Raw genomic sequence first — 15,718 nt, 5'->3', positions numbered from 1 at the left:
TGGAGCCCAGCAGATGCATGGAGTTATTGTGGAAAAGCCCAGAGTTATGTCTGCTGACCTCTTTGATCACATGTATACACTTCTGTGGAGATCTCATGCCAGATAGGAGAGAGCCCACATGGGAAGAAGTCAGTTTATATCGGTACATTTTTGCACATTCCCAGTGTACAAACCCTTCCATACCTTTCAGATCTTATTCTTTCTTCTACATTTTAGGATTAAAAAAAAAAAAATCTAGAGTGTGGTCAGACCAGGTGGATGATTTTTAAGAGGGACAGTGAAATGTCTAGCCTTTTCGCAAATACTGAGTAGGCCAAAAAGTTCACTAGGGTTTAACAAAGAAAGGATGAGTTTCAACATGCTTCACACATACAATTTTTGTACCTTCTTCATACCAACTACCATCAAGTTAAATAGACATCTAAAGATGGCATTTACTTTAATAGCCCTGTTCAGTATTTTGCTTCCCTCTGGACTCCCAGGCCTGAGTTTTTGAATACTCAATAGTTGAGGCGGGTCAAATTAGCTCTAATTGTGTTTGTTAAACACTTCTTCCATGGCTATTACTTTAAGTGATAATATTAAAGATGCAACATTTGTTATTCCTCTCTTGTCTTCTCTGTGACGCTGTAGATCAAGGAAGGGGCTCCTTCGAGGAGAAGCACTGACTAAACAAAGATGCTGCATGCCGCCTCACTGTGAGAAGGGAGAGAATGATGGCCCTTCGAGACGAAACGGATTTGTCTAAGGAAAGTGATAAGTTAACAAGCAGCAGACGATAGCCTAGCGCTCTGGAAGATGTTGTGGGTAGGAAACACCACTAACCAACCAGAAAGGATTTCTTTGGGGATTTTATGATTGGGTTTTTACATACTTTGGTATGATTTAGTTATTTCCCCAAGAAGGGCAGACTGCTTTGATTAGATAAGCTTATCCCCTTATCTAAAGCCAAAATACAGGTATGTCCCAATATTCTTGATAAAAATTTTTGTTGTTGTTCAGTCGCTAAGTCATGTCCAACTCTTGGCAATCCAGTGGACTGCAACACTCCAGGCTTCCCTGTTCTCCACTGTCTCCTAGAGTTTGCTCAGATTCATATACTTAAGTCGGTAATGCTATCTAACCATTTCATCCTCTGCCCCCCCGCCCTTCTCCTTTGCCTTCAATCCTTCCTAGCATCAGGGTCTTTTCCACTGAGTCGGCTCTTTGCATCAGGTGCCAAAGTATTGGAGCTTCAGCTTTAGCATCAGTCCTTCCAATGAGTATTCAGGGTTGATCTCCTTTAGGATTGACTGGTTTGACTTCCTTGTAGTCCAAGGGACTCTCAAGAGTCTTCTTCAACACCACAGTTTGAAAGCCATCTTTATGGTCCAATTCTCACATTCATGTGTTACTACTGGAAAAACCATAACTTTGACTAGATGGAGTTTTGTTGGCAAAGTGATGTCTCTGCTTTTTAATACACTGTCTAGCTTTGTCATAGCTTTCCTTCAAAGGAGCAAGTGTCTTTTAATTTCGTGGACGCAGTCACCATCCACAGTGATTTTGGAGCCCAAGAAAAGAAAATCTGTCACTATTTCCACTTTTTCCCCATATATTTCCCATGAAGTGATGGGACCAGATGCCGTGATTTTAGTTTTTCTAATGTTGAGTTTCAAGCCAGCATTTTCACTCTTCTCTTTCACTCTCATCAAGATTGTTTAGTTCCTCTTCACTTTCTGCCAGTAGAGTGGTATCATCTGCATATATGCGGTTGTTGATATTTCTCCCAGCAATCTTGATTCCAGTTTGTGCTTCATCCAGCCTGGCATTTCACATGATGTACTCTGCATATAAGTTAAATAAGTGGGGTGACGATATACAGCCTTGACTGTATATCCCAATTTTGAATCAGTCTGCTGCTCCATATCCTGTCTAACTGTTGTCTCTTGACCCACACACAGGTTTCTCAGGAGACAGATAAGGTGGTCTGATGAAAATCCTATTTCCTAATTTAAGAACTTGGGCAATACGTAACCAAGGACTTTTAAAAAATCTATACCCTTTGACACAGCAATCCTACTTCAAGAAATCTCTCCTCAAGAAATAACTAGATGTTGGTCAAAGATTTTTATCCAAGGAAGTTCATTTCAGTGTTATTTATAATAGAGAAAGTTGGGAGCATCATTTATGTCCAATAGGAAAGGAATTATTAACTAAATTATAGTATATTCGCATGTGGGAATTTTGGGCAGTCATTACAAAATCCAATTTCCAAGGATTATTTAATGACATTTAAAATGTTCTTACTATAATGTTAAGTAATGAAAGCAAGACACTGGTGGGAATACAAAATGCACAACCTCTATGGAGGGAAGTTTGGCAATCTCGACTACAATTTCATGCACATTAACCCTTTGACCCAGCAATTCTACTTCCAGGAACCTTCCCCAAAGATAGACTGAAAAACACACCAAGTGATATATGTGCTTACTGTTCCTCACTGCAACGTCACTTATAGCAAAGAGTAGGAGTAGCCAAGGGCCCATCAGTAGGTGAGTGGGATAAATTATATGAACAAGATGGAACGCATGCAGCTGCAATGGGAAGGAGAACTTTCTGTACTTATTTGGAAAGATCTCTAACATTTTGTTATGGCAAAAATCAAAATACAGGACAATTTCTATAATATGCCACCTTTCATGTAAGTAAACCAAGTTCAGTTATTTTACGGTTTTCTTGGAAACAAAAACTCGAGAGTTTATTTGTGGAGGATGTGACAGTTTGTCTCCATGCAATTAATGTCTGCCACTCCTCCCATTAATCCAGTGAGTCTCAACTAGAGATGATTTTGCTTCCCAGGGAACACCTGACAGAGTCTGTGGAAATATTTTGGTTATCACAACTGGGGGTGACACTACTACCATCTGGTGGGCAGAGACCAAGCATCCTGCTCCACGTGGCAAAGTGCACAGGAGGCTCCAGAGCAGGGCTCTCTGGCCCCAAATGTCAAGGGCGCTGAAGATGAGAAATCTCAAATTAGCTCTTCATCTTAGTTATGTCAGGTCCATACCATTTCCTTTATAAAGATACTACTCTTATGATAGTACTGGTAATATTACTGAAAATTCTGTTATAGACACAAATATAAAATATATCTACATATTAGGATAAAGTGAATAGTAATTATACCGTTGTTAAGAACTAAAATTTTCACAAAGAAAAGACACAAATATAAAATCAACTAGTTTAACTAAAACCTTGTAATCTTAAATTTGAATGGGAAATACTAGTACGAGCTCATTATTTGCCCCCTTTTGACACTAGATATGTATTTCCTAGCTCTACTCAATCAAAAGGCCACGAATCAATGATAATCCAGTAGCAAGGAACACCCAAAACTGTGGGACCATGATCTTTAAACAGTACATTTCGGTGAAGGGAACCAGGGCTCTGTGAATCAATGGTTGATTCCAAGTCTGTAGCAGAATATTAAAATTGAGCCTGGGTCATCTTGTGCAAATGATAAAGAAACTTGGCTCTGCCACACCTAACAGCAGGGAAGACTAAGAAACAGAACCAGAAATTGGGGTTCTATTATTACATTAGAAGGATGAAGTAAATATTGGGAGGCAGTTATCAATCTCTGCCACAGAGGTATGGGACTGACAAATTACCCCTGGATTTGCACTGTCCAATACAGTAGCTACCAACCACGTGTGGCTATTGGGCACTTGAAATGTGGCTAGTTCAAACTGGAACAGGCCATAAGTGTAAAGTGTACACTGGATTTCAAAGATTTAGTGTGAAAAAAAAGTAAAATATCACAATAATTTTATATTGATTATATGAGGAAATAATAATATTTTAGATATACTGGGTTAAATAAAACATGTTAACAAAGTTGTATATGTTTCTTTTGCTATTTTTTAATGTGTCTACTAGACATTTTTTAAGTCTGTATTTCTATTAGACAGAACTACTGCCAAAAAATCGGTCACAGTGTTTTCTGAAAGACTTGGGGCTTAGGAACTGGGATAGCCATGGGAAGTTTGGCAAGGGCATGAAGAGATAGAAAGGTACAAAAAAATTCAGAGATAGAAGGAGGGAGGGAAGACAGACCAAAGAATGGAGAAAATATCTATAAATCATATATCTGATACACAACAAAACAAATCTTATAACTCAATAACTTAAAAATGGACAAAGGATTTAAAAATACATCTCACCAAAGAAGATGTGCAATTGGCCAATAAGTACATGAAAAGATGCTCAATATAAATATCATCAGTCACCATGGAAAAGCAAAGCAAAGAGAGGAGACAGCACTTCTCATCTACTAGGATGACTACAATAAAAATGACAAATAATAACAAGTGTTGATGAGGATGTGGTGAAACTGGAAGCTTAGTGCATGGCAAGTAGGAGTGTAAAATGGTGCAGCCACTTTTGAAAACAGATTGGTCATTCCTCAATTAAATATGCGTGTGTGTACTTAGTCACAGCCTCTTTGCGACCCCATGGACTGGAGCCCACCAGGCTTCTCTGTTTATAGGATTCTCCAGGCTAGAATACTGGATTGGGTTGCCATGCCCTCCTCCAGGGGATCTTCTCAACCCAGGGATCGAACCTAGGTCTCCCACATTGAAGGCAGATTCTTTACCAGGTGAGCTACCCGGGAAGCCCAATTAAACACAGAGTTACCATAATAATTCCACTCATATTAATAGGTATAAAAGTAGGCAAATCTATAGAAACAGAAAATAGATTAGGTGGTTGCTTAGTGCTGGGAGTGGGAGATGGGGATGATTGCTAATGGGTATAGGGTTTCTTTTGGGGTAAAGAAAAATGTTCTAAAATTGATTGCAGTGATGGTTGTACAACCATATAAATATAGCTAAAACCATTGAGTTGTACACATTAAATGGGTAAAGCGTATGGTATGTGAGTTATATATCAATAAAACTTAAAAAAGACAAATGATGTTATATCAAACAAGGCATGATATCAGAGAGAGACAGAGAAAGGACTCATTAATTACCTGGAGGTTGCTAGGGCACAACACATGACTCTAAATATCACAGAGAAAGAATTCTACTTTTTTAGGATGAATTACATTTCAGGGTAATCAGACAACCCTACTGGATGGGGGAAAGTTCTATCGTAGAGAATAATTCCAGCTATCAATCAGAAGCCAGGACAGAATCACACTTCTAGTGAAATAAGTGATTCAGGCAAAGATATCAATGGATGCTTCAACCATTCATGGGAACTACACAGTGGAGGAACCTGGCTGACACACCTGAACCCATGGATCAACCTTGGTATAACCACAAGGTGGGACGACAAGGCATTATATGTGTCTGCGTACGATGCAATGTGATATACTCAGCATCACCTACGAAGTATGTTCACCCCAAAATGCCAGTGGTCCTGAATCACATCTTATCAATCTAACCTTTAGTCTAGAGTAATTTTAAGGGTAAGAAGAACTAGCTAAACAGTATCATGAGGATACAATGAGCCACATCCAGAAAGTTTAGGCTCTGTAGGACCTTTCTAGCAATCGAGTCAATAGCAAGTGGGGAAGAGGCAGGGGAAGAAAGAGTCTGTTCTAGATTAAAAGATACTTAAGAGAACAGCCAATTACAAAATGCAAATTTTGTTTGGTTACCAGTTCAGTAAACCAACTGTACAAAGATATTTTGGGAATAGTATGGGAAATCTGAATATAAACTGGGCATTAGATGATATTGAGCAATTATTGTTAATTTTGTTGGGGTTGATAATGACATTGTGATAATGTAAGAAAATGCCCTTATTTTTTAAGATGTATGCTGAAGTATACATATGTAAGCAATAACATGAGAATCTGGGATATAGTTTAAGATATTGCAGCAAAACAAGAGAGGAAGTAGGAACAGATTAAAATCAATTGGGCCAAATGCTAGTTACTGAAACTGGAAAATGTTGAGTTCTTTGTACTCTCATCTTTAGTGTTTGTCAAGAATTTTTCATCATAAAAAGTTTTTTAAACCCAGCAACGTTCAAGAATGCGTAGGACAGTTCCAGGTGTGCTGTAGGGTTGCAATCTGTGATGTCAAGGAATTTAAGCTTAAAAACATGTGTATTTGCCGTTTGCCATGATGGACTTTCACTTTTTTCATGATGAGAGGTAATTCTTTCAGAAAAGCCCTTCTGAGCTTCTTCATTTGTGATTGCTTGCCAGCTTTTTATTTTTCCTTTCTGAACCACTTTATTTGAGTTGACCAAAGACTGATCGCCCAAGGGAAACTATGGCAGCACCACAACCTCCCAGGGAAGTCCTAGGTTTCGCTGGGAGTGAAGGCTCCCCACTCCTCCTTGGTGGGCACAGCCCTTTCCAGAGCTGTGCACGAAGCTGTCCAGTTTTCACCCACCCTCCTCAGCTGGCTCTCACAGTCTCCCCAGGACATAAGTAAAGAGATTATGATCAACCCTGTTTCAAACAGGTGAAGGAATGGAGATTCTCTCTCTAAAGGATTCTCCATGCCTAAATGATAGCTCTCTGATTTCAACTTCAACATTGTGTATAAAAACCTTTCTCCTCACAATGTAAAATGCTGACCACCTTAGCACATCAGAAAAGTCTTATAAATTTGAGAAGTGGCGAAGCTGGGTTGAAATTATAAATATAGTTAAAATAACAGACTCCACATGAACGTCATTATCTCTCTCCAATGACTTCTTCTTTGGGAGCCTAGATGATCGGTGTGCACACACAGAAGCATTGCATCTTTGAATATAGAAACAGAAATGGACTAGGTAGGGGAAAAGGGGAAGGGTATCGCTAGTTCAAGCTCTGCTGCAGATAGGCTGTTGACTTTGGGTGGATTGTCCTCCCTTGACCTTGGCCTCCTCTGCAAATGGTAAGAGCAGCCTTTCCTTATCTGTCTCATGTCTCACCTATAGCTCAAAAGAAACAATGTGATCATATTCTTAAGAACTATAAAGGGATTATAATTATTTTTTAAAATATTCTCTCCAAGTCGAAATTATTTTTCTCTAGTCAACATCTCATATTTCCCAATTCTACTTCTAGAATTGTTCTTATATCACTCTGGGATACAATTTGAATAACAGACTCTCTGAGTAGATTATACTTTCAATTAGAGATTATTTAGTTTCCTATTTACTGCACAATATTAAAGATTTTCCTCCTAACTCAAAAAAAGTTTACATTTAACACTGTTAAAATCCAAACATATTATTTCTGGAATATTCTTGAGTACTGGAGATTTTAGTATTTTATGGTTCTCTGGAAACGGCAACCCACTCCAGTGCTCTTGCCTGGAGAATCCCAGGGACGGGGGAGCCTGGTGGGCTTCCGTCTATGGGGTCACACAGAGTCGGACACGACTGAAGTGACTTAGCAGCAGCAGCAGCAGCCAAAGCCCTGCTTAAACACAGTAAATAATTTGGCTCAGAAAATCCATTTTAAATAGTCAGTGGTAGCCCTGACCTATGTTCCTTCAATTCAGGCAAATTCTTTTACAATCCAAGTAGCAAGGATTGAGAACTGGGTCCAGGAAAGCCTTCAGCTTAACCTTCCAGGGCTGGAACCAAACAAGGAGACTTTGCCTGAAGCAATCAATATGATATCTGCACCTGCACAGTGGCTCCTGAAAATGCATTCAGAATGTACTCTCTGGATCTCTTACCATGGCAGGTTGGAGGCTGCTAAGACAAACACGAGATCCTCGGAATGAGCCAGCCCATCCATCTGCACCAGAAGCTCCGTCTTCATCCTCAGGCTGCCTTCATGCTCTCCCCTAGAGAAAGACAAGGAGGTGAGATGCTCCCAAGAGGCAGAGTCTTTGCTTCTGAGACCACAGTGACCCTCACAGTAAGGATGTGGTGACGGCAGACCGAGTTCCCCTCAGACAATAACCCCTGCCCTGCCACGTTCCCAGGAGCTGCTCACCCCAGGGTTGGAGGTAACGAGCAATTGGAACTCTTTTCAAACAGCAGCAGAAAGGAAGTAAATGACTATAATGATGATACCGAAAAGAAAACCAAAGGTTGGCAATGAACTGGAAAATAACAGAGGGGGAGACCGTGGCACTCGTAGATTTAAAGAGGCAGCCCGGCTGTACTGACCTGCAGTATCATCTACCCTTTAAAAAAAAAAAATGGCTTCATTGAGAATAATCATTTTCATCTATACAGCAGGCATGAGAGTATTTTACACACATTATTGTTTAGTGTAATCTATGGATATAAACTGTCCAAGAAGAGAGATGAGCTACAACACAATCTGTTTCCTTCTCTTCTAATGAGACGAGAGAACGAAGGGGAAACTAGGGTTTCCATGCACAGCAAGGGAAAACGGGTTAGAGGCCATTTTCTGTGCAAATTCACCCTCTAGTTCCCCGCCACCCACCCCCACCACCACCACCACCCCCATTGCCTGAGGCCATCCTCAGACTCCAGAGTACCTGGACCTGCACAATCTAGACGGCTCTAAGCCTGACTGCCTCCAGCAAGCTCTCATGTACATCAAGATAAAGGACAATAAAAGGCCTTTCTATCACAACACAGCACTCAGGGTCGCATCTCTGCAGGCACAGGCTGGCAGCCCAAATTAGGCTTCTGGGATTCTTTTAGGAACTGTGCCTCTTTCTACCTCAGAGAAAAGCCAGTCTCACGGTAGAGTTATATATTTATCTAAGAGCAACACATAATTGCTACCCTTTTAACATAACATGACCCCCAAAGTCTTCAGAGCACCTGCCCTTGTTCCCTGATCCTTTGAAGCCTCCAGTTTTAGTGTTTAACATCCAGAGGAGGAAACTGACATGCTCAAGGCTAGTAGAGGAAAAGTCTCCCAATCAGCTCAGTCACAGCTGGGGGGAACCCTGGGGATGGAGGCGGACAGACTGCATATAAGGATGACAGTCACTGCAGGAAGGCAGCCTGGGTGCATGGGGCTTTGCAGACGGAGTGACACTAGTGCACTCCAGTGGATTCCCCACTAGGCCCTGCTGAAGCTGCCTCTCCCATCAGGCCCCCTTTGGAGGGACAGAGCACCCAGTCCAGGGCTGACTAGCACCCTTTAAGCCATAGACATAGTCACAGTCCTGAGCATCCTGGGTACATCTTGATGGCTGTTTCTCTCTGCTGGGGAAATGGCTCTTCATAAGTAAAATTTCATAAATTAGATTCTAGTTATACCTCCAACAAGATAATTATTTGCTTTTTATTACTATCAATTTTGTCTTGATGACAGACCGTTGGAGGCCATCAATAAATGCAGCTGTGTTGAGATTTCCCTGAGACCTGTTTTTTCAAGTCAGGGATACCAAGGTTAGTAAAACGTTTCAAAGAAAAACAACTCTTAAAACACCACTGACACACACACACACAGAGGAAGAGCCTCATTACAGTCTGAGATGTGGGCTTTCTGGCTGGGGACCCTAGTGGACACTTAATCTTTAGAGATAACGTGTGTGTTATAACGTGTTCACAATCAGTCAGGCTGAGCCGCAGTCTGGTGTCACAGAGAAGCAGTGACTTCCCCGGCCTCACACACCTTATCAAGGGCCTCCTCTCAAGACTCGGCCCTGGGCAGCCCTGCTGCCCACAGGCAGCCCCTCTGGCTCCAGCGGAGGCGCTTACAGGCAGCTATTTTGAGCTAGCAGAACGGTTATGGCAGCCTGGGATCAGGGGCTGGGTGATCTTTAGGCCTGAAAACCACTCTGTGGGGAAGGGGGGAAGGGAGGAGGACATTTCCTCCGGTTATAAAAACTACTTAAATCAGCTATTCAGTTAACAGGATCTAATTTAAAGACCTTTCCGTGTGTCTGCAGAAAATTTGTGGGCTTATTAATAGGCTCATTCTGCTGGTAAATGTCGATGGGCTTCCGACCATCAAACACACTTACAGGAGGGGAAAAGTGAGGACCAAAAAAAACCCCGGTCTGTTACCCAGGAGCCGTGCCTCTCTGGCTCATCACTGACTCCAGCTCGTCCAGGAAGATGGTGGAGGGGGCGTGATAGCGGGCGAGTTCAAATAACACCTGGGTGGGAGAAACCAACATGTTCAAATCCACATACTTAAAGTTCTCAGATGCCCCCAGAGATTAAAAGATTAGGCTGGCTTTACTATTAAGCATCTATGCTGCACTTTGTCTCACAATAACTTTATAATCATTAGTTATTTCTCCCTAGCCCTACCCCATGGGGTTGGATAGTCCAATCATTTCCATCTATCACCTGATAAAATGAGAGCCAGAGAGAATAAGTGGTGAGCTCAAGGTTACTAATCATAAGCAGGAGAGCTTAAGATAAAACTCAGTTCCTGAACTTCCAGTCGGTTAGTTAACCCTTGAGACCCCCTGCCAATGACGTGTTCCGTATGGACACAAAAGCCATAGAAGATGTAAAATCATTTAACAATTTTTTTCGCTTAACACTTAGGGACAATAAGAAGGTTATTCTCGGAAGAAAGAACTGCAGAAAAAGAATAGAGTTCCAGTTGTGAGAAACAAGGTGAAGAATTCTGCCCTTTTCTGCTCCCCGAATTACTCCCCAGGACCCCCAATACTGCTTTTGGTAGGCTCAGGTACTTCGAGGCAATTCCCGATTGAATAAAATGTTCCGTTCCACAGTAAAATATTATAGACTGAACAGGAACAGGAAAGCAACCAGAAAAGAACAGACATATAAAAACAAACTCAAGAGCTCTAGAGGGAGATGCGGTGGTGATGAAAAGAGTATAAGAAACTATACCTTTTTTCAAAAAACCCTGAAACTGATCGCTTGAGTACCATATACAGTTTTTCCCTGGTTGTTCAGAGAAAGCATTAGAGATTTAGAAAAGAATAGATGTTCTTAAGTAGGCATAGGGGATTTATTCTCCACGTCACTTAGCACTAGCAAAGCATCACAGAGGAAAGAAGAGGGGTAGGGCTCAGAAGAGGCCAGGTTGTGGTTTTCCTAGTAGCAGCCAGTCATCTTTTACAGGCCTCGCTGTCACTGAATGGGAACAGCCTCATCTTCACTGCTGTGCGTGTGGTCCCTGCATGTTCATGTGCGTGCGTGCTAAGTCGCTTCAGTTGTGTCCAACTCTTTGCAACCCTATGGACCATAGCCCGCCAGGCTCCTCTGTCCATGGGATTCTCTAGGCAAGAATACTGGAGTGGGTTGCCATTCCCATCTCCAGGCGATCTTCCCAACCCAGGGATCGAACCCAAATCTCTTATGTCTCCTTCACGGGCAGGTGGGTTCTTTACCACTAGCGCCCCTTCCATGCTCATATGCAAGTGTTTTCCTTTCACAGAATCCTATTTTATGTGGCCAGGACAACTGGCTCAGCCCAAGGAGCTTACAAGAACAGTGTCAATGCTGGGACACACATCAAAAATGCTCTTTAGACAGACAACAGAGACCACCTCATTAGAAGCAGGTAATCTCTCTTCCTGTCACAAACAGAAATGTTGAAATAGACCTGATAATAAGGATGATTACAGCAGCAGCAGCCTACCCAATGAAAAATGGCATACTCGGACTCTTTTGGAACCATACACATTTTAAGGACTCCCCAAATTGCAGAAAGGCCAACAGGCTCAATAAGACCAAACATCCGGGTGGAAAGAGAACCACATCTGAAGCCTACGTCTCCACGTGGACCGCTGCTCTCCCACGGCCAGAAAACATATGGAATCCTGGGTAAGCACTTGGGAAGCATTAGTCTAAAATTTTCAGAAGTACTTGGAGGAAGTTAAATGATGCAACTGGGGGGAGGGGGCGGTGGTGGTGAAATGTTGAAAGATGTAAGCACCAACAGGTGTGCGCATTTGCTAAAGAGACCACTCAACTACTCAATAGCAGCAACTCCTAAGAGGCATGAACATTAGGAGGGGAGGGAGAAACAAAAGGGTTCCCTATAAATAACTCCTTAATTGGAGTAGAAAGAGAATCAAATGGTAGGAAAGCATCTCTGCTTTAGGTGAAGGTCTTCAAGGGCTTTCTTTATCTGAAAGCTTCACAATAAGAATCTTGAGAGCATGACCAAGATTTTCCAGGTGTGGCTCTTTGCAGGAGCTCAGAAAACAGAGTAATTTCAGAAATCACAGAAGATAGGTTCCTTCCAAGTTGCGTGATTGTGTGCGGACCTAGTTGTTCGGTCATGTCCGGCTCTTTGTGACCCTATGGACTATAGCCCGCCAGGCTCCTCTGGCCAAGGAATTTTCCAGGCAAGAATACTGGAATGTGTAGCCATTTCCTTCTCCAGGATCTCTTCCACCCAGGGATCGAACCAGGGTCTCTTGCATCTCCTGCACTACAAGCTGACTCTGTTCTCCTTTTGAATTATTTTTAATATCCAAAATAAAAATGTATTTCACAGAAAGTAAGAAATATGAGTATCTTATAAACCTATAAAAAGATGTTCAAATTCATTCAGAATGAAAGAAATGCAAATCTCAGCACTGAAATATTACTTCCACTATCAGACTGGCAAAGATTATTAAATTTGGGTGCTACATGGTGTTGGCTGAGCAAACACACACACACATATTGACAGGAGTGTAAGCTGGTGCAACCCTGTTGGCAGGAAATTTGTCAATCAGTAGTTTTCCTTTCTTCTGATCCAGTGACTCTACTTCAAAGAAACCGTCCTACACTACACTATGTGCAGACAGGTGCGTAGAAAGACTTCTTCATAATAGCAAGAGACTGGAAACAACCTAAATGTCCATTATGAAAAGACTAGACACAAAAACCACATTTTGTGTTTAACCATGCAACGAAATGTCATGCAGACATATAAAAACCATGTTAGGTCTGTCTATAAAAATGCAGAACAATATCCAAGTTACATTGTTGAGTGTGAAAAAAAAATCACAAGGTACAGAAGAACATGTGTACTATGTTCCTACTTGTATTTTAAAAGGAAGGGAAAATAGAGATACGGTTGTTGAGGTTAATGTAAATATAAATAAATGGTCTGGAAAGCTGTACCAGCAACTGCTATGGTTTCCTCTGGAAAGATAGCTCAGGGGTCTTTTTACTATTAATATTGTGTTAAAGACAACTTTTAAAATATTTGGTGAAGGAAAGGGGAGAAATTGGGGGTGGAATTGTTTCCTCATTCTCAGAAGTCTTTCTGAACCAGAGGAAAATTGGTTAACTCCAATTTATTTAACTATAAAACGCTCCCAGAGAATGGAGCATTCTAGTTGACTTTTCTGGCTGTTCAACATTTAACAAGAAAATCCATATTCATAAACATCTGAGTTTTTTCTTCTGCTTAGGTGAGTCCTGTCCAAGGAATCTGATGGAATCTTTCTCTAAGCACCTTAGAGTGTTTTTTGCTCACTGGTTCGAAGCTGATTCTGAGGGCACCTTGTAAGTTTTGCTGTTCCTCAGCCCATAGAAATGGAATGTTAAAAAGAAGTCTTCAGACTGATAAGAATTCTAGTTAGTTGGATTTAAGCTAATTGAAATCTAGCTAACTGGAATCAAATGAAACCCATAAATTTAGGAGCATTAGATTTAAATCTCATCTGGCACTGAGTTAGACTCAAGATGAACAATGAAACAGAAGATGACAACGTAGATTTCCATAAATTACAATCTGATAGGGGTGATAAAAATTTATAAAAATACCTACTTTTGAAGTAACTTGAGGACAATCACAAAGTAATAAATAGGTTATTTTAGGTATTTTAGGTAAATCAATCTTTTAAAAATATTTTATGATCACATTCAAATAAGCCATAATACTTTGAAGATGAGCCTCTCCAACGAAATGTAACTTAAGTGTAATATTTTAAAGGAATTTCTTTTCAGAAAATATATTTACATTCACTCTGTATTGATTACTTACCAGTCACCCGACAGAGTGCAATAGTTTAACAGGATTTCTGAGCAGGACCCATGTTACATTGAGGCATAAATCAAAACAAGTATTTTCTTAAGGTGACTGGAAGGTATAATAACATTTTATAATATAAAATATACCATATACTCAAGGCTATGGTTTTTCCAGTGGCCATGTATGGATGTGAGAGTTGGACTGTGAAGAAAGCTGAGCACCGAAGAATTGATGCTTTTGAACTGTGGTGTTGGAGAAGACTCTTGAGAGTCCCTTGGACTGCAAGGAGATCCAACCAGTCCATCCTAAAGGAGACCGGTCCTGGGTGTTCATTGGAAGGACTCGTGCTAAAGCTGAAACTGCAATACTTTGGCCACCTCATGCGACGAGTTGACTCACTGGAAAAGACTCTGATGCTGGGAGGGATTGGGGGCAGGAGGAGAAGGGGATGACAGAGAATGAGATGGCTGGATGGCATCACTGACTCGATGGGCATGAGTTTGACTGAACTCCAGGAGTTGGTGATGGACAGGGAGGCCTGGCATGCTGTGATTCATGGGGTCGCAAAGAGTCGGACACGACTGAGCAACCTAACTAAACTTAACTGAAGGTAAATGGGATTGATTCCTTAATTTCTCTTTCTGATTTGTCATTGTTAGTATATAGGAATGCAAGTGATTTCTGTATATTGATTCTGTATCCTACAAATTTACTAAATTCACTGATTAGTCCTAGTAATTTTCTGATAGTATTTTTAGGGGTTTTACTTATAGTATCATGTCACCGGCAAATAGTGACAGTTTTACTTCTTCCTTTTGACTCTGGATTCCTTTTATTTCTTTCTCTTCTCTGCCTGCTGTAACTGGACTTCCAAAGCTATGTTGAATAACAGTGGTGAGAGTGGACATTCTGACCTCAGAGGAAATGCCTTCAGTAACTCACCACTGAGAATGTTTGCTGTGCGTTTGTTGTATATGGCCTTTATTATGTTAAGGTAGGTTCGTTCTATGCCCATTTTTTAAAGAGTTTTTACCATAAATGGGTGCTGAATTTTCTCAAAAGTTTTTATGCATCTATTGAGATTATCATGGGGTTTTTATTTTTTCAATTTGTTAATATGGTGTATCACATTAATTGATTTGTGTATATTGAAGAATCCTTGCATTCTGGGATAAACCCAACTTGATCATGGTGTATGATCTTTTTAATGTGTTGTTAAATTCTGCATGCTAGAATTTTGTTGAAGATTTTTGCATCTGTATTCATTAGTGGTATTGACCTGTAACCTTCTTTTTTCATGATATCTTTGTCTTTGTCTAGTTTTGGTATCAGGGTGATTGTGGCCTCGTAGAATGAGTTTGGAAGTGTCCCTTCCTCTGCAATTTTTGGGAAGACTTTCAGAAGGGCAGGGATTAGCTCTCTCTAAATGTTTGATAGACTTCCCCTGTGAAGCCATCTGGTCCTAGGTTTTTGTTTTTAGGGAGATTTCAATCACGGTTTTGACTTCAGTGTTTGTAATCAGCTTGTTCATACTTTCTATTTCTTTCTGGTTCAGTCTTGGGAGCTTGAACTTTTCTAAGAATCTGTCCATTTCCTCTAGATTGTCCATTTTATTAGCATATAGTTGCTCATAATATTCGCTTACGATCCTTTGTATTTCTGTGTTGTCTGTTGTAACCTCTCCTTTTTTCTTGATTTGATTTTTCTCCACCTTTTTCTTGATGAGTCTGGCTAATGGTTTGTCAGTGTTGTTTATCTTCCCAAAGAACCAGATTTTAGTTTTATTAATCTTTACTATTGTTTCTTTCTCCTTTTATTTCATTTATTTCTGCTCTAATCTTTATGATTTCTTTCCTTCTTCTGATTTTGGGACTTTTTGTT

The 15,718-nt window shown here is 40.7% G+C and overlaps 1 protein-coding gene across 2 annotated transcripts in view; it reads right to left on the bottom strand.

The window, feature by feature from the left end:
* The window catches only part of KATNAL2 (katanin catalytic subunit A1 like 2), a 104,633-nt gene that overhangs the window by 14,019 nt on the left and 74,896 nt on the right, over window positions 1–15,718 (bottom strand). For both annotated transcript variants that reach the window (XM_055416820.2, XM_055416826.2), the window contains exons 12-13: window positions 9,946–10,037; window positions 7,680–7,790 (exon numbers count right to left, since the gene is read on the bottom strand). In XM_055416820.2, the coding sequence (XP_055272795.2) occupies window positions 7,680–7,790; window positions 9,946–10,037 (203 nt within the window). The remainder of the gene's footprint in view (window positions 1–7,679; window positions 7,791–9,945; window positions 10,038–15,718) is intronic.

The sequence above is a fragment of the Moschus berezovskii genome, chromosome 28, assembly GCF_049115385.1.
Source record: "Moschus berezovskii isolate FMDL1 chromosome 28, NW_MosBer_1.0, whole genome shotgun sequence".
Lineage (NCBI taxonomy): Eukaryota > Metazoa > Chordata > Mammalia > Artiodactyla > Moschidae > Moschus > Moschus berezovskii.
Note: the sequence above shows the minus strand (reverse complement) of the source record. Positions and strands in the feature narration are given on the sequence as shown.